Below are 22,516 nucleotides of genomic sequence, written 5' to 3' on the forward strand. Positions count from 1 at the left end.
ATATCTTTTAGCAAATGCAGAGCTATAGATGTGAATTTTAACGTTTGCTCTTTGGATAGTTGGGAAGTTCAATGTTTTTCTCATAGGGCACATGAAAGGAAGCTGGACAAACAAGGCTGTTTTCACTGTACAGGAACATGTAATTTTGCTGTGACAAATGTAAAGGTCCACTGAACTGAGCTATTCAGTCATGTCATTCTGGGGAGCCCAAGGGCAGCATGGGCTGAATAATGCATGAGCACACTGGAGTCTTCCAGTCTGGAGCTGTATCCCAGTTTAAGGCCTTGTGGAAGAAGTAGCATCAATACAGGTCTCAGATTCAAAAGGCCTGGCTGGCAGTCTTTCCTTGGTGATGTAATTTGCTAAGCTTCCAGAGCCTTCACTTGGTGAATTTTTATTCATCTTCATGCTTAACAATCAGAATTTTCTGTGATAGCATAAAACTATCTCTTAATCAACCAGAGCTCAGCATAAAAGTACACACTGGACTTCTACCATTTGATTACTTGGCCAGTATTTGTATACAACAAAGTTAAACTGATTATTCCAATTTTGTTTTTCTTTTTCCTTCCAGTCACTCTTAAAAGTTCTGTGAAGAGCTTCTACACACGTGTACCATTCCAGAAAGTAACAGAAATCTCAGTGAGGAATAAGACTGACATGAGCAGAAAAGCTGTTTCAGATGGGTAGGACATGAAAGTTCCTTTGTTCTCCTTGGAGTTTTAACCATGTATGGAATTCCAAGGCTGTGTTATGCAGATACAGGAAATCAGATGTATTGATTGAAGAATTGCATTGTTTGAGAGTATTTAATGAAGAAAAGATAACATATGGTTTAAAGGAGATTTAGAACTGAATATTATATAAATAGAATATTATATTTATTATTATAAATAATAATCTATATAATTATTAATTATAGACATGAAAATTCTTACTTATAATGCTACTAATTACCAGTTGGCCTGTTAAATCCCTTACCAATGATACACCAAATCAATTTAGGCTGATATTTTTAGGGCAGATATCAAAATAATCATCTAAATTAATAGATGAAGTCTGATAAGCATACTAATCAAGCATGATTTCATCTACATATGGAAAAAGTATGGAAGTGTGTGTGTATACTGGTTCTTCAGCCTTATTGTGAAAGGCATCCCTACAGGTTCTCATGGATATTGCTTTTCCTTTCCCAGGTTTTTTGAGTGTGAGCGTTGGTGTGATGCTGACCCCTGTTGCACAGGATTTGGCTTTTTTAATGACTCCCAGCTGACAGGTATTTCCCCCCTGTTTGTGTTTCTAAAATAACTTCAGTCTTTCTTCATTATCCAGATTTTACTCTTCTTTTGCTCTGAAGTGTGCTTTAAAAGCCCTTTCAGATCTCATGCACCTCTCGTCATCACCTTTTTGGGTAACCATAACCATATCTGGAGTTCAGCCTAATGACACATTCCACAGTTCAGAAATTATTAAGAAAACTTCATAAGAATGAGTCCTTAACAGGCTGCAATTCCAACAGCATAAAATTAAAACTGATAAAACTTGATTTCTTTTAGTGATTTTTTTCTCCTTTTATGTTGTTTCAGTTTTTAAAGGCTAAAGGACTCGGAAACCTAAATATTACTGAAATTAGGTGCATGCAAGCACATAATGTCTGTGGATATACTGGGGCAGTTTAGCCTTTTGGCTTGTTTGGTTGTCTGACCTTCTCTCCTCCCAGATTTTAGTCTTCTGCTTGAGGAAAAAAATCTTCACCTGATGTTTGAAATTGGATTTCAATTTCAACCACCCAGCTCAAAGTCAATGAAAAGGATTTTAATATGTTATTACAAATTCAGATTTAGGCCACTAAAATGTGTAACTTTGTTTTTGGTGGAGTCACATGCTAATCAGCTCTCCCTGAGGTCATTAAATGGGCTGTTTTTATAATGCATTTTGGAATTTGAAACACTTCTGAAATACATATTTTTAATTCCTTTCTTTGTTGAGCAGTCAAAATTTTCACTGCTCAAAAGTGTGTGCCTTAGAAAATTAATCCAGTTTATTTTAGATAAGAATTAATGTGGAAATAAAAAATAGTTGATAGTTTTCATGCCTCATTATGATCATATGAAATTTCAAATCTTAACTGAATATGACTTTGAGTTTCTTTAAATACTTCTAAAATAAATAAAAAAATTTAAGGTGTCCAGCATGCAAAATGGACCCATTTTTAATTTACCTGATTAATACTTAATATCTATGACATTTCAGACATCCAGTCTTGACACTCATATAGTCAAGAGAACTAGCAGTGATTTTAACATGAGCCGAAATCTTCAATGAAACTGTGTTTCAAACCCTCCATATTTTTCAGGTACAAAATTATTTATACTAGGGCTTTGAAAGAATTTTTATTTTGATGTAAGTAGGGGACATGTTTCAACATACATGCAGATTTTTAACTACATTAACATGAAAGAGCTCCTTGCTCAGAGTTGTGACATTTGCTCAGTGAAATTCTCTGTGATTTGGATTATAATGGATTTTAATGCTGGTACCCACCTTCTCTCACAATGAATTCAGTGAGATTTTTCAGCATTAGTTTCAATCACTTTCCTCATTTCAGGTATTTCTTTCCTTTGATTTCTAACTTGGTTGAATTTCACTTAATTTTAATTTCACTTAATTTCACTCAGTGGAACCATGCTGTGTTCTTTTTCCTCACAACACTATCTAGAAAAGGAAAATTTTCATCCTTATTTCTATACCCATGTGCCTCCTTGGCAGGTGGGAAGATTGTGTGTGTGACTCTGAACAGCCTTGGAATCCAGACCTGTGCTGAGGAAACAAGAAGTGCTTGGCACATTTCAAATTGCACTTCACCAGATGCTGAAGTCAAAATACACCCATTTGGCTGGTATCAAAAGCCTGGTAAGTGATGCAGGACACATGACCTCTCTAATGGATTTCTGCACATTGAAGTTTATTATTTGGCTTCAGTGTGTGAAAATTCCAGCTTCCAGCTGTAGGACCCATTTGCAAGGACCACAAGTAGACAAGGCAAATAAGTATGTGCAAAGGAAAGAAATTGCAATTTAATGTCCATTTTAATAGAAAAGGAATAGCAATACTTCAAAGATGCATAATTTAATTTCTTACACTCTATCAGAAACTTGTGGCCAATGTCAGAATTTAAATATATTTTGCTTCACTGTGCAGTCCTGATCAGGAAATCATTCTTTGTTTCTCACTCCTGGGCTTATTGTTTTACCATCTATGTGGATACATAACCTCAAAAGGTTCAGATTTGCTACAGAACTTAAAATCCACTTCTGATTGTTTTGGGAAAGAAAGGACCAAGACCAAATTCCAAAGCAGACCTGTGCTTTTCAAGCAGCAAGAAGCCATCAGGTGTTTAAACAGAAGAGCAGTTATGAGATGTTGTGTTGTTTTCTTGTGAGGAATCAAAACCACTCCTAGTCAGGATGGATTTTATTTTCTGTGGAGAAAAAAAAGCTTCATTGCTCTGTTAAAAACTTTAAATGGGTTTCCCATTTGTCACACTCCTTTTGGGCAGGTCCAGTTCTACTTTGTTAAGCTCTGATTTCACATGACTGAAAGAATAAGGACAACAATTGCCCACCTGAGTTTGTCTCCCTTTATGGGAGGACAGGCTGTTTCTTGGTCACACAGACACAACTCCTGAGCAGAGAGCCCCCATGGGGGCAGGTCTGGTGATGTTGACAGAATCAGGGAAAATTTTTTGAATAAGGAATACTTTTTTCTGCTTTTATACTGGATTATACCCTTAGTTCTTGCAGAGTAGAGAAGGGCTGATAGCTGAGAGGAGAGGGCACTAAGCATGGTATATATTGTCCAGGGAATAGGATAGAAAGATAATTCAGTTAAAGCTGTGTAGAGATGGATCAGATATTGTGGCAATACATTGTATTTTACAGTGTTGATAAATAAAACCTTCATTCACACTCTAAGTTTCTGAAATACAGACTCATTGTTGAGCTTTTCAAGTCTTGCCCTGTCCCTATGCCCACAGAACCATCCATGTCCTCTTGTGGGGCAGCCCTTGTTAAAGGGTAGAGACAGCATGGAAACATTTTGGAAGCTGGGAAGGGGTGGGCTGAGGGTCTGGCACTGAGAGGAAGGGAACAACACCCTGATAAAGCAATGGCAGCATCCTGGTGGCAAGGGGGGTTGAGATGCAGACAGGAGTAAAAGTGAAACAAAGAAAGGTGGAGCAACGAAGGACAGCAGAGGTTTGGATAAATTTCCATTTCTTGGAATTGTTATCCCCTTTTTGGCAAAGAACCAACAAAAGATAAAGGCTGTTTCTCACATGCCAGACAGAGGGATGATGAAGAGGAGCCCTGGTGTATGCAAAGTAGGGAGTGTTAAGAGAGACAGTGACATTTCCTTATGCATAGAGGGAGCTACAGATGTTTTTCCACCATAACACCCAACAGGGCACAGATGTTTATGCAAATGGAGATATTTACAGACGAAAATTTGTATCAGTTCTGCTGGTGTGTTGAGGGTCTGAGAACCAGGAAAAGGAACAAAAAGGTTCTGAGGCTAAAAAGGAAAATGAGTAAAATCTGAAGGAGTGACTTACTGTAGGCAGTGGGATATTAGCATGATACAAGGTCTGTGGCTGTATTCCACAGTTTGGTTTGAGGAAGGCACTTCTGTCCCTGTGTTTCAGAAAAGGCTAAGTTAATGTGTGACCTGTCTGCTGCACAGCTCTGCTCATGAGCTATTTGATTTTGTATAAGCTCAGTCAAAAAGGACCATAGAGCAGCATTTCAAAGAGTTTTGGATAGGCCAGATCCTTCAGAGCTGTGAATGAGAAAACCTCTGAGTTTTTAGAAACATTTATCAGTTACGTGCGTGGGAAATACATACTGGAAGAAGTTAACAGAAAATCTGATCTGTCTTCATCTTCTGTAGGGATGGTAATTTATTATGTCTTAGTGGAGAATTTATAACTGGTTTGAGTAGCCAAAGTGTTCTACCAAATATGAATGCACAGGGAAAGCTTCGTTTTTATTATTTGTGATTACAAAATATTTATGGGAAGTATTAGCAAATGAGAAGTTTTTTGTATGGAAACCAATATGAGGTTTTATGTATGATGAATTCTTGTTTAAACTTCAATTTGGAAAGTGTTGTGCTGGAAACTGCCTTATTTATAATTCATATTTCTGAGAAATTCCAGTTAGCTGGAAGCAGAGAGAATCTTATGTCTCTCCTGGAACATAAAGTTGAATACAGAGAGGGACATAGAAAAAAGCACAGAAATACTGAAATGAGTTGTTCATAACTTCATCTCAAAAAGCATTTGTAGAAATGTTTATGAATACAGAAATTTAGGAAAGTCTGGTTTCATGTACAAGCTCAAAAGGATTAGATAGCAAAACAGCCTTGCATCTTTACTCTTGGTGTTTGTGGGGAGAAGATTCAACATCCAGGCCTGAGAAGTAATGCTGGAAATATTGAGTATCAATTGCATTTCAAACCTTGAAGTATTATTGTTTTCAATTGTGTTGTTGTTTTTCTGCTTTTAGCTGACTTGAAGAGCACCATTCCCAACCTGTGTCCACCTGTTAATTTACCTTTCAGGCCAGAAAGTGGTAAGTGTATTTATGAATTGAACAAAAACAAAATCAAACAGCTCCCCACCACTTTCCCCACCAAAAAAAACCACAAAAAAACCAAACAGTAAAAATCCCGCCATCCTCTACTTTGTTCATATTGCTGAAAAATCAAACTATAATGAAAGTGTTCCCCATGAGGTCACTCATTTAGGTGTTTACTCATTTTCATTAATTGTGTATCATTTAAAAGAAAGACTGTCATGTCCACAATGCTGACCTAATTTTTCACACTTGCTGCTACATGAGACAAAATATTTGGCAGGACTGATGAAAAAATTTATTTATGAGCGTGTATGGCGCTTCACTTTCCAGATGCAATAAATCTTATGGCACTCACGTGTTATTTTAAAAGTGGGTGGATCTTCTTAGTAAATGAAACTTAGCTGCTCTCTTTCAGGTCTTTGTGTCTACTGACCCCTAAAAATCTATGCAAATTGTCAGCAGCTACAGGCTTCCCTGAAGTGTCTTTCCCAGAAATACACTGCATTGCTGCAAAATGCTGTGTCTAACAGAAAGGAAGAGAATGGATTCATCTAATAATTGATAGCTTATTAGAAATCTCAATTTAATCCTCCAGTTTTAGTGAAATTGAGAAGGCACTTCCATCTCTGCCTTTGATTTTCTGTTTTATCTGAACAAATATTTAATCTGATTGAATCTGCCTTTCTATGAACTATATGCAACTGAGCATGCAGGAGACTTGATATTTGCAAAGAATTTTCAACACTCAGTTCAGAATTTATATGATCTGCCTTTTCATCATATCCATCACCACAAGTCACAATCAAGTTTGGTCTAATTTTTAGTAGAATTTGTGATTTTTAAATGATCATTTTAATGCAATAGAAGGAAAACTCCTATCTTTGTAGGTAAGCAGAAATAATTTTTGTATGAAACACTTTGAGGAGGTGGTGGAGGAGGCCTGGCCTGTAGGTTGGGCAATTCAACTCCTTTGCCAAGGATGTTGAATGTTTTTCTCCTGGGATGTGGAAAACAACTTCACTGAAGCTTTCTTCCTCCCAGAGTGAAGCTTGGTAGTAATTTTGTCATTTTCCTTTTATGTTTTTCTTGTTTGCTTAAATCTAGGAAAACAGTGTCCTAAGCAGCACTTAAGAAAATCAGGAAATTAGGTCTTTCTGCTGTTTGCTTTTGACTCTAAGGCTGCCCAGAACAGCAAGTGAGGTGCTTGTCCTTTGTAACAACCCTGATCATCCATTTCCAGGCCATCTTTCAAATGCAGAGCAACTCAGGGTATCACTGGTTTGCAGAGATCTGGTTGAGCAGCCCAAGCCAGCAGAGCTTCCCACAAGGATGCAGGATTCTGGGTTAGAGTGGTTGTTCTGGGGACTGACAGTGGTTAGAAGATGTCACTCAATTACAGAGCACAAAAAGGCTGGAAGTGAAATTAGCACTGGTTTCCTGGACACTTTGGGGCTCTGACAGCACTGGAGAAACACATTCAAAATGCACCAGGACACCATCTGTCCTTGTTCTGCATCATTTTGATAGTAAAAGTACCAGACTGCTTATTTTGGTCAGATTATGAACTAGGCTGTGTTGTCAGAGACTTTAGAAAATTTTCAGAAATATTGTCTCTAAACACTTTATGATTGTATGTTTTATTAATATGTGCTATAGAACACTTACTGTTTTAGAGCTGGGCATCACACAAAAGCTAGCATTTACTGAATTTTGCACATTGTGGTAGTGCTTGTACATGGGGATAAAAAATTACTGTGCCTACTCTGTGGTAGCCAGATGGTGAATGTGAGAAAATATCACTGATTAAAGGGCACTGCCATGAGTAGATGTGTGTGTGTGAATGTAAGTGTATCTATACATATGAAAAATAGAAATTTTTCATCAAAAGATCAGAAAAATACTTAAATTTTCCTACTTTGTCAGAAGGCTCTGTGAAATTGTGAATTAATGTCATGTCCAATCTAGAGCCTGAGTTAACTGGAGCTCTATTAGGGCTTACATTTCATATAAAGTTAATGCCCTGACTGCCTGATTTCTGAGTCAGCCAGTTTGCAATGCTCAGGACAGAGTGCCCAGCACTTTGCTCCCTCCCATTTGCAGTCAGGATGCTGCTCCATTCAAAACTGTGGTGTTTGCAGCCCCAAAGTGCTGTGAAGAAACCCAGATGAGCAGACTTATTTTCAGCCTGGTGGGAAGTAGATACTTTGCCTGTTTTACTCATTGTTCTTCTCAACAGAGAGGGTGGAGGCATTGTAGGAGCATAAAACAACAGAAAGATCTCAGCAGGTGTTTCACAAGTACGTGGAGATCAAAGCCAGGGTAGGGAAAGTGTGGAGCTGCTGAATGGGGCAGGAGACCTGATGACAAAGGAGATGGAAAAGGACAAGGTGCCTTTTCACCTCAGTCTTTCCTGGCAGCTCCAGCTTTTAGGATATTCAGACCAGGGGGGAGATTTCAGCAAGGAAGTTTTAGCCTTAGAGAAGGAGGACCAGGTCAGGGACCAAGCTGGACATACAAATCCAGGAATGCAGAGGGGGCTGGTTAATGTCATTCTGAGCCCACTCTCAAATACATTTGAAGGTCATGGGGAGATATATATTTTCCTTCTGTTCCCTGGTCTGGGCTTTTGAGGAAGTTCCTTAGCAGTAATCACCATAAAATGTCTTGGAATCTGCAATAACAAAAATAATTTTCAGGAGCAATTTTTTTTCATGTCTTGTTCCAGAGCAGCCTGCAGCCACTAGGGAGATGCAAGAAAAGACCCTTTCCTATGTAAGGCCAATCCTGGGAGAGCCACAGCAAAAGGAGAGGGTCAGGGTTCTTCCTGTTCTTTGCCTTGTACCAGAATGTTCATCCAGCCCCCCATTGCAGTCTGAGATTTCTCTCAAAAGCCTGAGGCTCCAGTGGGCTTTTCCCAAATTATTGCCCCTACAAACAACACTGTGTTTCTAACATTCATTAGCCTGTGAAAAAAGGGAATTAGTGCTCTGTAGTGCCTGTAGCCCACTGCTCTCTAGCAGGAGGGAGGTGAAGTGCACAATGGCTTTCACCTGAATTCTCATTGATTTGTTGTTGCCTCAGCAAGTTTTGCAAAAGCCTTTCCACAGCAAGGCTGAAGTCTCCAAGTCATCTCATCTCCAGGCTGTAGTGTGTTTAACTCAATGTATGGTTTTCATCTTTAACTGAATGAACACTTCCATTTCCTTCTGTGCATCTATTGCATGGAGCAGAGAGGCTCCTGCTGCTCTGTTGTGATTTCCACACAGTTCCTGTGATCTCACAAGTGATGCTTGAAAAATTGATAGCCTGAACTGACTGGGAAAGTCCAGCTTGTTAGGTTGGGAGCATTTTTTTCCCCTGTAGAAGTTCATGTGCTGTGATGACACTGAGTATGGAACCATCTGTGGGGAGTTTCAGGTACAATCTATGACCTTTAACAATGGGAGAACAGATGTTATTTTAAGACTGCCCATGCTGAAAATGCTCATATGTCATCCTGCAGTCTTGGTTTACTTAGGCTGGTATTTAATCAGCTCTGCTCAGTTGTGAACATCTTGAACTGTCTTATAAAGAGAAAACAGCCAAGTCTCATAATTAGGTTTGAGATGGAACTTCCTGCAGCCAGCTGTAAGCTAGGGGAGATAAGAAAATGGGTTTTAAAATTAGATATATTTTTTTATTGTTATTTTCCAAATATGTAATGCTGTTATTCAAGCAGTGTATGCACAAGGGTTTGAGTCTTGGAAATTTTCATGTGTTTGCAAATTAGTCTGAAAGAAGCAAAACAATCCATGAGACAATCAATATTACCAACAATCCATATTACCTGAATTTCTAGAAGGAATACTTGTACTTAAAGCACACTGGAGAGCCTGAAAACACTCTTGTGTACGTGGGAGGAACAACCTTGGTGACTTTTGACTTTGTTATGAGATTTATTAATTGTATACAGTAATTATCTAAACTTTATTGAATATTTTTGTATTCATTTCTAACTAGAGCATGTCTATCTATCTTAGATTTGGAAGCTGTTAGGAAGCAGTGGTCCTTACAGGGTGGGTCCTGTATGGCCCTGTGGATTACACACAGATCATGTGGGCTCTGTTCCCACTCCATGCAAATCAAGTAATTGACAGAGAAACCACCCAGGCATGAGGATGTAATGATCTTAGACCCTTCCTGTTGCTGCCTCCTGTGATCCCCCAGTGATTTACAGTCATTCCCTTGAGGCAGGACTGAGCAGAGCAGTGGCTACAGGATATTCCAACATGGGAATGAATTTCCCATCGGGCTATGTCTGCATATGGGGTATTTCCATTCTCAAGAGAGATGTTGATGGTAGTACAAGTGCTGATGTAGCTGACTTTGGTGATTAATAGCATAATTTATCTTCCTGTTTTCCCGTAATGCAGAGTATTTGTTAGAAACATCCTTAGTGTAAAACAAAACCTTATTTTACCCATTTTTGGGGACTGATTTACCATGCTCCCACACAGCAAACTTGATCTCTGACATGGAATTACTCTATCTTTGGTCTTAAGTTTGTTTTTTATTGTTTGTCAATATGAGGATTTTAGCCTTTTGAAAACTGCTTATTTTAAACCTGGATAAATACCTAGTACATTTTTAATATCCCCTTACTGTATCATTTGCTATAATTGGCACCCCTAAAGGAGACAGAAAGCTTGTATTTAACAGGAGCACAGCGAGGTTGCTCCCTGCTCAAGGCCATAAATACACAGTTGTTATTTTTGAGACTTGTCTGAGGTGTGATTACAGTTATTATGCAGCAGTTTAAAGAAAATAATTCATTTTGAATTGTACGAATCTCAATGGATCAACAAAAACAAGTAGTTCTATTTTAGGAAGAGTATATTTTCTGCAGGTCTACTTTGAGTTGATGATTTGCTGTCTTTGAAGATTGTTGGTACACAGACAGGTTAGCAGACATTTGGAACAAACCTCTGAAAACCAGGAATATAAAGCTCTGAGTTCAGTCTTTAAGCATGTTTTGGGTTTGAGTCAGGGGTATTAAATATGGCTCACAAATTTCAGCATTAAGATCAGAATTTATTTTTCAAACATAAATCAGGCATACTGAACCCAGAGGTCTGATTTATGTACCTCCTTAACCTCATATTGACCTCTTCAACTTCACAAGTTTTCTTTTAAATTTAACTTGTTATTTTAATGCACTTCTGTATCTCTGTTTCCTTAGATCAAGTGTTAAATTTTACAGCAAACTCATAATTGATGCCTCTTTTCTTCCACTGAAGTCAGTAATGAAACTTTTGTTGACTTTATGGCAAAGATTTTAAAACCTCTTTGCCAGGAAATCTATTCCAGTCTTCTGATCTTGTGACTGCAGTGGGAGCAGAGTAAGGCCAATGTGAGCATTTTTGCAAATCCAGTCTTAAATCTTGCCTACCCAAACAAGAACATCTGGAAGAGAGAGGCTCTCTATATGGGACATCTATAATTTTGAAATAAGAGTTACAGGGATGGCTGGATTCAGAGGGCTGTAATTATCCAATGAAAGCCTTTGCCAAAATGTGGGTTGGAAGGTCAGCTCTTACCCTATTTATAAACCAGAAATGTGTTCCAGCCCATCAGGTGCACTGTGCATTGCCAGGAGCACAGGGCAAGTCTGCAGCTCTGCCTTGTGAGAGCAGTTTCTGCATGAGGCAAGCTGAGATCAGCCATGGAAAGTTGTGTTTTGCTCACAGAATGAAGTGGGTGTCATGGATGTGGGTGTTGCTAAATCTGCTTTCAGGAGAAGGGAAGAACCAATACCCAAATCTCTTGCAGCTCACTGCTGGCTGTCAGTGTCCACAGTGGTGCCATGCATGGCTCTGGGTTAAAGAGTTTTGAACTGTTGTTAAAATAAACATTAATGTTTATGCATCTCTCTGCATCTGGGGTCAGCTGGCCAGAAAAGGGAAAAAGAAAAACTGAGACTCTCAGCATTTAAATCTGACCTGAAATCATGAATATCCAGGAGGAAGAAAAAAAAAAGCCCCAAAACAATCTAAATCCCAACCAAACACGAAGAACCTCCCATGTGGGAGGTGGCAAGGGTCACTTCTGTGAGATTTGGGGCAATGAATAACCAGTTTAGGTAGGAATGTATGAGCTGTGGATGTTTGCATCATGAGTGGTCACTCTTCCATGCCTAGCATGGGCTGCAAAGTGCCCAGTGTGCCTCATATGTATATAAAAGGTATGGACTTGACACTATCCCACATAAAGGGGCAAAAGAAATTTCTAATGCAGAAGTAGAAAGTTTAGCTTGTGAAATTAAGTATAGGAGGCAAAATTCAAGTGTAAATCCCAATTCAGAGGTGTAAATCCCAAGAGTTTATTTTGGTTTTGTGGATTCATTTTTAATTTCCTGCCTGAGAGAGCGAGGACCCCTCTGAATGTTTGGTCTGCGGGAAATGGAGGCAAAGGAGGACGGTGAGACTTGCCCCAGGTCACTTGGTGAGTCAGGGAATAGAGTCTGGGGAAATATCTTCCAAAACCACTGGTGTACCCAGACTTTCTGTGTTACAATGCAATCCAGACAAGGCTCTCTTTTGGAAGAACCACAGCTGGTAATTTGAAGCTTTGTGTTTGAAGCTAGAGAGAATTTGCTTGTTCCAGTAGCAGGACCTCAGCTGCTGGTATTGTAGACAGCACAGGATGGCAACATTGCTCTTAGGTAAAAACTAACTTTGAGTCATATTGATAAAAGAAAAGTTTTCTTGTTCCTCAGGAAAAAAAAAACCAAAACAAACAAAACAAACTGAAAACATAAATTTGTAAGATTCAATCTGGAAAAGAAAGACCTGGGGGACCTGGTATTGCAGGCAGAAAATCTCTGGAGAGGATGTAATGGTTAATTCTCCATCACTTAAAATTGATGTCTATTTCTAAGTATCTTTCTAAACAAGTGCCACTGTCACCCTAAATGAAGAGGCTGAAGTTTTCTAACATAGGTTATGCAACAGCTCATAGTGGATGTTTTTGAAAAAGAGAAACCATTGACAATACAGAAAATAGTAATTTCCACATGACTAAAACCACTCTGTTCCTCTAAAATAATTGAGTAATCAGTCCTTACAGGGAAGAAAAAATCCAGTGCAGTGAGTCTGTCACACAAGTCAAGCTGTGACTGCAGGGTCACTGCTCCTGACTAATTCAGAACCCCTCTGATGTAGCACTGGTGGTGACTTTGCCTCCCTGTGATTCAAGTAGGGTTGTGGTGTTAACACAACACAGTGCAACACCACATTAACCTTCATTTCATGTTGAGAGCTGTGGTCAGACTGTCTTTCTGAGAGGGGGAGAAAGGAAACTTTGGCTATCTTTGCCAGTCACTGATTTCTCAGTAGAATAAAATAAATATTTAATGAAATGAGAGGTCATGACTTTTGTGTCTGTGTGGGTGAATGAACTCAAGGGCAAGACCTGCTCACTAGGAATAGCAAAGGAGCAGCTGACTCTGCTCTCTCCTCACCCTACAATTACATGGAGGGAGCAACACCAACCTACTGTTTGGGACTCAGTGGCCACAGCAGGACTTTTGCTTTTAAAATATACTGAACTTCTTAAAGGAACTAAAATAATTAAAGGCCCATTCTGTCCCAAACCTTCTGTTTTGTCTTCTATGTGCAAAATTAAGAGTTCTCAGATATTTTTATCTGTTTGTGTATGAGAAAAGAATGTTTGTGGTATTTTTTTAAATATAGTTTGAGACAGAAGGACAGTCCTTGAGGAATCCCAGAGTTAGTACATGTGTGTGTGTGTGTATGCATGCTCACACAAGTGCATGGCTGTTAAATGTATATATGGGAATATTCATAGACATAATACATGTCTATATTTACACATATGCACATATTTGTGTATATATATGCCTGTGAAATTGAGTGAAATCTCAATTATGTGGAAGTTACATGACATTAAAATTGTTCATAGAATTTAATATAATTCTGTCCACCAAATCAAATTAAAATGGTCAAATTAAACTCCATTTACTTTCCAATAATTTATTGGCTGTATCTGTTCAGGAACTTGTGTGCAAGCATTAGAACCCATGCCCTTTAATGTAATTAGGGCTGTTCAGAAATCCTTTATTTAAATCAGTTGGATTTACCTTCAAACCTGGAAAAATCTGCTCTGGATTTACCTGTTTCTTTACTAAACACCTTTGTGAAGCAATTATTATCTGACCTCTGAACACAGATTGGACCTTCAAGCCAATTAAAAGCCTTTGAATATTTAATTTGTTCTCAGTTGATGCAAAGGAAATGACACTTGTACATTGAGAACTCCCCAATGCTTTTAATTCTTTATTAGGGTCCTCTGAAATTTTTACTGCTCCTTCTAGTCATATTATTCTTTTATGGTTCATTTTACAGAGTATATGGATGCATGGCAACCCTTAAATATGTCATCTGTTCTCCTGGATTCATCCATCTCCCACTTTGAAGTTGTGCATGTTAGCAGAGATATATCTAATGACTTCTCCACGGCCAGAGATTTTTGCCTATCTGGTAAGAAATGGTCATTCACAGCTTCACAGATAATACTGACTTGTGAGCCTGAAAACCAAGAACAGCTTTCCCACTTCTGACATAGATACACTGATTTAACTTGTCTTTAAAGACTATCCCAGTGTTTCCTAATCTGAGAGAAGGGGTCTGAAGCAGTTAACTGAGATGCAATAGATATAAATGCTGTAATATAATACAGTAATTAGGTAATTTTGACACCTCTTGGGCATGCAGATCTCTTACTTCTCCATGCATTGTACAGCTGGGAGAATATTACAGCAAATAATAAAGCAATGATGTCTTGTTTTTCTAAAGAACCACTGCCATTTGCTAACCCCACCTGCCAACACCTAAAGCAACCTGTGGCAGTGGGGAGTGAGGAGGGGTTAACTGGGGGCTAGGAGGAGCAGAGATTGAGCTGTAGTGACAGCAAAGAGAATTATTTGATCTGCAACCTGACCAGACAGAAGAGTTCTTTAATTTCACATGACTGGGAAATCCTCAATGCCACAGAGTGGTAGAAATAAGGGAAAGTTCCCACTTACTCACTGGGGACTGTTAGAATTCAGATGAGATTATCAGCACTTTACTAGATGATGTTTTTCTGTTTCTAAAACCTAGTTTTAGTTCTTTTGCTGCATTATTCCATTTTAAAGCCAATATAAGCTTCTGTCCTTTGGCTATTTTGGAGAATGTTCTGGGCATTTGGAGACATTTATGTCCCATTACTCTGAATTACATCATATCCTTGTTGCTTCACCTGTTGTAAAACCTTTCTTTTAAGAACAGTGTAAAGCTGTCATGCAAAATGTGAGAACACATTTTTTACCTGCTCTTTTTCTTCATGCTTCACCTCACAGCTTGTTCAAAGAACCAGTCATGTTCAGTGGTTACACTGGAGATCCAGCCTTCAGCCATAAGGTGCATTTTCTACCCTGATACACAGATGTGTGCCCATGGCCTGCAAGGGCACAGCTGCTGGGTTTTACTCAAAGAACCTGCTACCTACATCTACAGGAGACAAGGTAAGAACAGGCCAGAGCTGTGGAGGAAGGGCCTCAACTGTGGTGCTCAATTCTAGTGAATGGAGGACTGAGGAATTCCTCACCTCATAAAAGAACATGGGTGTCTCCTAGACACTTGTCCATGTCTGTTTCAGAGGAGTTACAGCCAAGGGGATGGGAAAAATGTCCCCAAATGTTGTTTTAAAAATGTATGAAATCGTAGTGTTACCCTCTGGTGCTGAAGAAGGCATAACAGAGGAAGTCTAGTTTATAAAAGATGTTTTGAAAGTGCAAAGTAGGGAAACCAAACAACAACAGAAATGCAAGTCCAACTCTTAGCTTTTCATCTGCAGAAGCTGCTTTGATATGCTCTTCCTTTTAAGCATGGAGAATAACACTAGGAGTGTTGAAAAGTCACTGTCAATTGAAATTATTAAGGACAATCTCTAGAGAAAACAAAATGCCAAACAGATATCCCTGGTCCCTAAACAGGATGAAATAATATTTTAAAAAAGTGAAAAATATTTAAGAGAGAAAAAGAAATTGTGTAGACAGTGTAGATAAGTAAAAATTCTATTGTTTGGTTACATATTTGTATGAAAGTGTAGGTTTTGTTGGGTTTATTCACCTTGATTTTTAAAGAGATTGCTTTCTTTTTATGTAATACTGGTTATTTTATTTATTAAAGGTAATTAGAACCCAGGCAACAATAAGAGGGAAAGGAAGAAAATTTTCCCATTCACTGAAATTCTGTGAAGTCAATGAGAACCTTCTAGGTTGAAACTCAATGAGAGAAAAATCAGTTTATCATTGCAACGTAAAACAAAATCACAAACTGACACTCAAAAGAAAACTTGTGTGTTTATTGTTCATTACAGGTTTGGATTTAGTCCCATGACTTTGAATTTTGTTCCTGCCTATCAAATACATTGTTTAAGGAGAAAAATAGCAGGAGGTGTCACTTCACTGTGTTTTAATGAACTGTTTTATGGGAAAACAGTAACAGGAAACTGTTAAATTTTTCTGTGTTTCATTTAAAGAAGAGCATTTTGAACATAACAGAGTTACGAGAGTTTAAACATAACAGTTTAAAACTATGGGAAATGGGACTAATTTTCATTCCTGAAATGGCCTAACTTGAAAAAAAAAATTATTTTTCTCTGCTCACCCTCTGACAGATTTACTCCAGCCCATTTCTGAATCGGAGTCAACCCCAAGAGTGTACATCCCGTCCCAGGGATTCCTGCTGGGCAAATCCCAGGTGATCCACGTGGGCTCAGGATGGAAGAGCATCAGGCAGTTCCTGGGCGTCCCCTACGCTGCCCCTCCCCTGGGCGAGCGGCGCTTCAGCGCCCCGGAGCCGCGGGCCTGGCTGGAGCCCTGGAACGCCACCGAGCCCCGGTGAGGAACCCCAGCGGTTACTGTCCAGCATCTGTCTCATTCCATGGGACTGGCAATGGGAAGGTGCCAGCACCTCACATCCCAGGCAGCAGACCAAAAGCTTAATGTTACAACTCACTTTAAAAGTTTTCTGACCAATCAAACAAAGCAAAAGCACATTGACAGTAGTTCTACCCAACCACTATAATCACACGTACCTTCGGTTAAAACAATGCTTATTTCAAACACAATACCTGCTTGTAAACCTTAAAACACAATGCACAGATTATCAGAAATTTAAATAAATTATTATTATTATTAAATAAATTTAATAACCAGCATTTCAGCAAAAGAGTGGATTTTGTAGGGTGCAGGGGAGACTTCCTGTGAGCCTCAGCCCTGCTCTCTTTACAGCTGGTGCTAATTTTGTGTACTTTATGTTAAGTGTGGGTTTTTTGAAAGCACATTTTTAAGTTTTAAGGGTTTTTTAAATGAGGCAGGGTTTGTGAGGACAGGTTCTAGGCACACAATAATGGTTCTAGCTCCATTATTAAGCTTAGAACTTCCTAATATCTTACTAGATAAATGATTCTGTATCTTAGGGAATTATTCTAGATAAGCATTAATACATAGATCATTGTTCTGTTTGTCCTTACTTTTCTACTTCTTGCATAATTTTTCTGCTGACCAATCCTATGGCTACTGCTTAGCTCTAATCACAGCTCTGCTGTCTCTGAGGCCTGCCTTTTGCAGCTTTCCCAAAACCCTCTGATTTTATGGATTCCCACGCTCAGGAATGCTGGTCCAGCCAGGGCTGGGAAAGCTGCTGGAGTGATGACAACAATATTCATGTCCTTTCCTGCAAAGCAACCTACAGAGTACAGATAGATACTTTGATTAGAAAAGAGAATAATTTCTCCATCTATATGTTAAAGCATGCAAGCACCTCGAGAGAAAAGGCAAATTCCTGTACACTCTGTTGAATCTCTGCATAACTCCCCATCAACTGTCTGCTGTCAGTCCATTTTCACCCTGAACAGTATTTATACAGGTATTTATTATATTTATACAAACAGCTTTGCTCCTGCTGAGCCATACATTTGTACACATTTAGTCCAAGAGGGGCACATCAACACTGATGTAACCAGAAGTTGTGGGCCTCATATAGAAATTCTCTGCCTGGTAGTGTCCAAGAGATCAGGTTGAAGGGTCCACAAAATCAATGTCTTCTGTCCCCAACTTGGGGAGTTGAAAGTGTATTTGGCCTTTGGTTGTCCCATCCTTCAGGATGCTCCTGGACTGTGGGGGTGTGAAGCCACAGCCTCAAGTACATTGCAGGGATCTGGTGGGATGTGACTTTTTGTTTCCCAAGGTGTTCAGTGGTGTTATTTTAGCACACACAGCACCAGCTCTTGGTGTCTGAGCCACAGACTGGGTTTGGTTAGACCCACCTGCCTCTGTGATCTCCCCTTGAAGACGCAGGGTTTCAATGAGCAGCCTGGCTGGGATTTTCAAAACAATCTGGGGACAATCTGTTCCTGTCTTTTGAATCCACAATTCTTGCTTAGTCCAATGAAGAATTTGGCCATTATCTTCTATTATTCATTTAAGGTTTAAAAACCAATTATTTGAGTTTACACTTGGGGAATTGGAGAGGCCTCACTTTATGTATAGAAAATGTTGATTTTTTTTAAGATTCTATATATTCTGTATTGATGCTAAATATTTATATATAAGAAATTCACATTAGCAAAGTGCCATTACTGATGGAACAGAAATATTTATTTATCAGCTTGGACTTGATAAAAGACTTAAAAAACTTGAAAAAACCAACCCAACTCAACCAAAAACACCAGCCAGCTATTGGAGTCTCCAGCTCCTGGGCTTCAGCAGGTGGCAGTCTTTCTCCTGGGAGCTGGAGAAAAGAAGCCTTGGTCACAGGTGATGATCCCTGCTGCCCTGTGGAAAGCTGTATGATTAATGATGTAATACCTGATTTCCTGGCAGGAAAATAGGTACTACATTTGTATTGGAAATTGTATGGAAATTTGTATTTTTTCTGCCAAAAGTAGCTTCAGCAGTTTTTTTGTTTTGGAGATGTCCAAACTCCGCTATGCCAGTGTGAAAGTTGTTGAGTGACATCACCATCCTAGATGAATCTCCCCCTTATGAAAAAAAAAAAATGTAGAATTCCATTAAGTCTGGTCCTTTTCCTTGTAGTTTTCTAATAATTTCTTTACACCTTTAGGACAGAATTTTACAAGGGCTTTAAAAATGATAATTTAGAAATAATTTTCTGAGCTATTACCATAATTTCTGAAGCACTTTTGGCTTCTTCACTAAGAAATTGTGAGTCTTCCCCTAATTCATTGTGTGCTATGGATAAAGCTGTGAAATAGAGGAACTGGCTTCAAAGTAGGTTATTACTGAACAGCAAAAATCATCTACTTGATTCAAGCTTGATAAGCTTGAGCAGATTAATCTCATTCAGATGATGGCCAGAAAATAATTTTCTCTATGTGGTTGGTTACTGAATTCTTATTGGAAGGGTACTTTAAACATAAATTGACACTGCTAATGTCTGCTAAGATGCTTAGAACAAAGAGATTTTAAAAATGCATTAAAATTTTGAAGTTACCAAATTTTCCCACAGACCTTAGAAATTAAATTAAACACAATGCAATGTAGCCCACAGACCACTGGGAAGTAAATCACAATGTATGTAGCTCACAAATTATTAGAAATTTAAATAAATAACCAGCATTTCAGCCAAAGAGTGAATTTTGTAGGTATGAGGGGAGACTGCCTGTGAGCCTCAGCCCTGCTGTCTTACAGGTGGTGCTAATTTTGTGCAGTTTATGTAAAGTGTGGGTTTTTTGAAAGCACATTTTAAAATTTTAAGGTTTTTTAAATGAGGCAGGCTTTCTGAGAAGGAGTTCTAGGCACACAAATGCCATGGATTATGTGTATGTATACAAACCTACTTAGCTATTGTTTACTTATAGGTGGGCACAGTTTTAAATGAGATCAAGACTTACAGATTTAAAGATTTTATTAACTAATGCATGAAAATATAAGGAAGTAGCAGCAGTGGAAGAAGAGTAAAAACCTTTTTTATTGTAACTCTCAATCTGTGTCTCTAGGGCAGCATGTTGGCAGCCAGGAGATGGAGAGGCCCCACCACAGTCTGTCAGTGAAGACTGTCTGTATCTGCACATCTTTGTTCCTGACACCACTGTAAGTATGAGATGTAATTAAAATCAAATTTTTTTTGTAACTGAGGTTTGTCTCTTTCCAAAGTGCTTTTAATTGGCATGAGTGGCTGTTTTGCCTGTGTTGTCCACAAAGCCTGCAAAGTTAAATTAGGCACTCTGGTGTCTTTAGTGGTACAAGAGTATTCCCCACAGGCTTTGTGTGAGCTGTCTTGGGTGACTAGGAGGGCAGCACACTAAAAAGCCAGAGATAAGAGAGGGACAGAGAGGGAAATACAACACCAGAAGAAGGTGACAGCAAAGGAGGAGAAATTAAGGACAGAGATGGCAGTGTTCCTGCAAGCAGACCATCTGTCCAGGAGAAAAGAATGCAGTACAATACATCAACATTTACCACCAGACAGGGGGCTGCTGATGGTTTTTTTCACCCTCCTCTTTACTGTTCCTCTGTTGACATCTGTGGGAGTCTGTTGGGAAATGACAGTGGCAAGCAGTGCTAGATTTGTGGCCAGCTCACAGAGGTTAAAAATAGATGTTTCCAAAAATGGCTGGGCCACTGGTAGAGTGTGAAGAATTTTCATTTGAAAGTTCTTGATTTTCTCATTCTAAACAGATATAAAAGAAAGCTGCAAGTTAAAGCCAAGCTAAAATGATTGGCCAGCCCTTGGGAGGCTGGTGATGAAGATGCTGAATAACATGTGAGTCCCATTGAGGAGTAGGCCCAGAGACAGGAACATTTTTTTTTTCCACAGTACTGGCAATTTTCAGAAGGTGGTGGTAGTTGTAATAGAAATTTATGAATCTGTCATACTGCATGTCTGGAAAGAGCTGGTTTAGCAATCTGACAGCAGCACAGAGTCCCTTGCAGGCCCATTTTAACCACCAGAGAGACCAGCAATCTGTCTTCTCCCTGCAGCATGAGGCTGTCATTTTGCCTTGAGTGCAGTCACCACTTATTGAAAACATCAGGTCACTGTCCCAGGCAGTTTGCCATCCATGCTTAAGAGCTGCTTTCAAGATACTTTATTTGAAACCATTGTATTTTCCACTTAAAGACTAAATAGGCTTCTCTATTCTCCTTCTCAGTCCTGAGAACTGAATCTCTCCTGTCTTTTTTTAAATTGTAAGATAGAAGTAGGTCCAATCAAGAAAATCCAGTTTTACATGCATAAGTCTAGTCCAGGAGAGAACTAAAATTTCTGGTTTTGGAGAAGTAGCTGGGAACAGAAGGCATTGAATTTTCCTTCTCTTTTTGTGGCAAGCTCTATTTTTTACTCACATGCAGATAGATAGTTATATATTTTCAGTCTGTGGAAAGTTAAATTAGCTAGTAAATATGGAATATAAAATCTCCCAGAGAGCAGTGAATGCAGAGGTCATTCAGGATCATTTTGAGCCTCAAAAAGAGCACGTGCAGGTAATGCTGCCTGTCACCAAAGGACTCTCAAACTGTCAAGCACTGAAGAAGGTGAATGACATAATTTTGCTTCCATAGCTACAAGTACCACAGTTAAACTGGCACTTTTGACTTTTTTCCACCTACAATCATGACCACCTGTCACACTAGCTCAGCAAAGCCGTGCTTTGCCTTTATTTAGAAAGGGTTTAATTGTAAGATCAAGACTTAAAAATCCCCATTAAATAGGAATAGAAACCCTCTCTCTTCTTTCTCCATTTCCTGCACATTCCCATCGTTATTGTGTCATCCCCATTGCACTCAATTCTTTACAGAGCAATATTATACAGTAGTAAAAGCACTGAAGGTTTCCTGTCTTGGTGGGGTTTAAATCTGTCCCTGTCAAGTAGCTCATCAAGTGTTTTACAGAAGGATGAGCAGGGAGGTTGGACCAGATGGCCCCAACAGTGCTCTCTTCCAAGGTTAACCATCCTGTCATTCTGTGATGGAGAAGTTGCTTATGAATTTATGAAGCTTCTCGGATTTCCAGCTGAGTTGCAGCATCCTGGTGGCTGCTGAACTTCATTACCCCATTAGGGTTTGCACGTGGGATCTAAGCCCCTGCTCAGAGTCCCCATGAGACCATGGGGGAGCTGCTGGGCTTCCCACTGCTTGGTGCAGAAAAGAAATGGGAATTCTGCATCCAGACACTTGGCTCTGTGCACAGTCCCAGTGCTAAATGTTCCCCCGAATTACTCCATATCAGTTGCAGCTGTTATCAATGGCTTTGGTTTCCTATTTCCAAATTTTACTGCCCATATTTGCCCTTTGTAAGCTTTTTATTGTGTAAAGTCACTCAGAATAATGTAACATGCAATTTACAGGGCAGCTGGAGGTCATGGTGCTGCGGAGACTGTGGACATGTGGGAAATGCTTAGCATGAGTCTCAGGGTTAACCATGCTGAGCTGAGGAGATGGAATGGGCTAAATATAACTGTTAATAACATTTTAGCTGACAGAACTTGATGTGGTTGTATTTCAGAATGAATTTCCATGTGAAAACAGATGATTTCATTTTTTTCTTCACCCCCATCTCTCTCTGTGTTGCATGCAGTGCAGAAATGGATGGGAACCAGGGACAAGGCACTGCAAGTTAGGCAGTTTCAGTTCAAGAGAAGTTCATGAGAAAAAACAACTGTCTCAGTGCTTGCAATGTCTTGTGTTTTCTTGGCAACATTGTTATGTTCACAAGAAGCCCCTGAAATGATCCATCAGAGAGATAAGTGAGGAGTGCACACAGATATCTGTAATTTTGCAGGATGCTGCAGCCATCGCTGCTCTGCTGCTTCTC

The 22,516-nt window shown here is 39.2% G+C and overlaps 1 protein-coding gene across 1 annotated transcript in view; it reads left to right on the forward strand.

Annotated features, from left to right (window-relative positions):
- The window catches only part of TG (thyroglobulin), a 149,302-nt gene that overhangs the window by 57,462 nt on the left and 69,324 nt on the right, over positions 1-22,516 (forward strand). The window contains 8 exon segments of the mRNA XM_036406748.2: positions 575-686; positions 1,197-1,276; positions 2,770-2,913; positions 5,565-5,630; positions 14,039-14,173; positions 15,034-15,198; positions 16,356-16,578; positions 19,701-19,794. Coding sequence (XP_036262641.2) covers positions 575-686; positions 1,197-1,276; positions 2,770-2,913; positions 5,565-5,630; positions 14,039-14,173; positions 15,034-15,198; positions 16,356-16,578; positions 19,701-19,794 — 1,019 coding nt within the window.

This window comes from Molothrus ater, chromosome 1, assembly GCF_012460135.2.
Source record: "Molothrus ater isolate BHLD 08-10-18 breed brown headed cowbird chromosome 1, BPBGC_Mater_1.1, whole genome shotgun sequence".
NCBI classification, from domain to species: Eukaryota; Metazoa; Chordata; class Aves; order Passeriformes; family Icteridae; genus Molothrus; species Molothrus ater.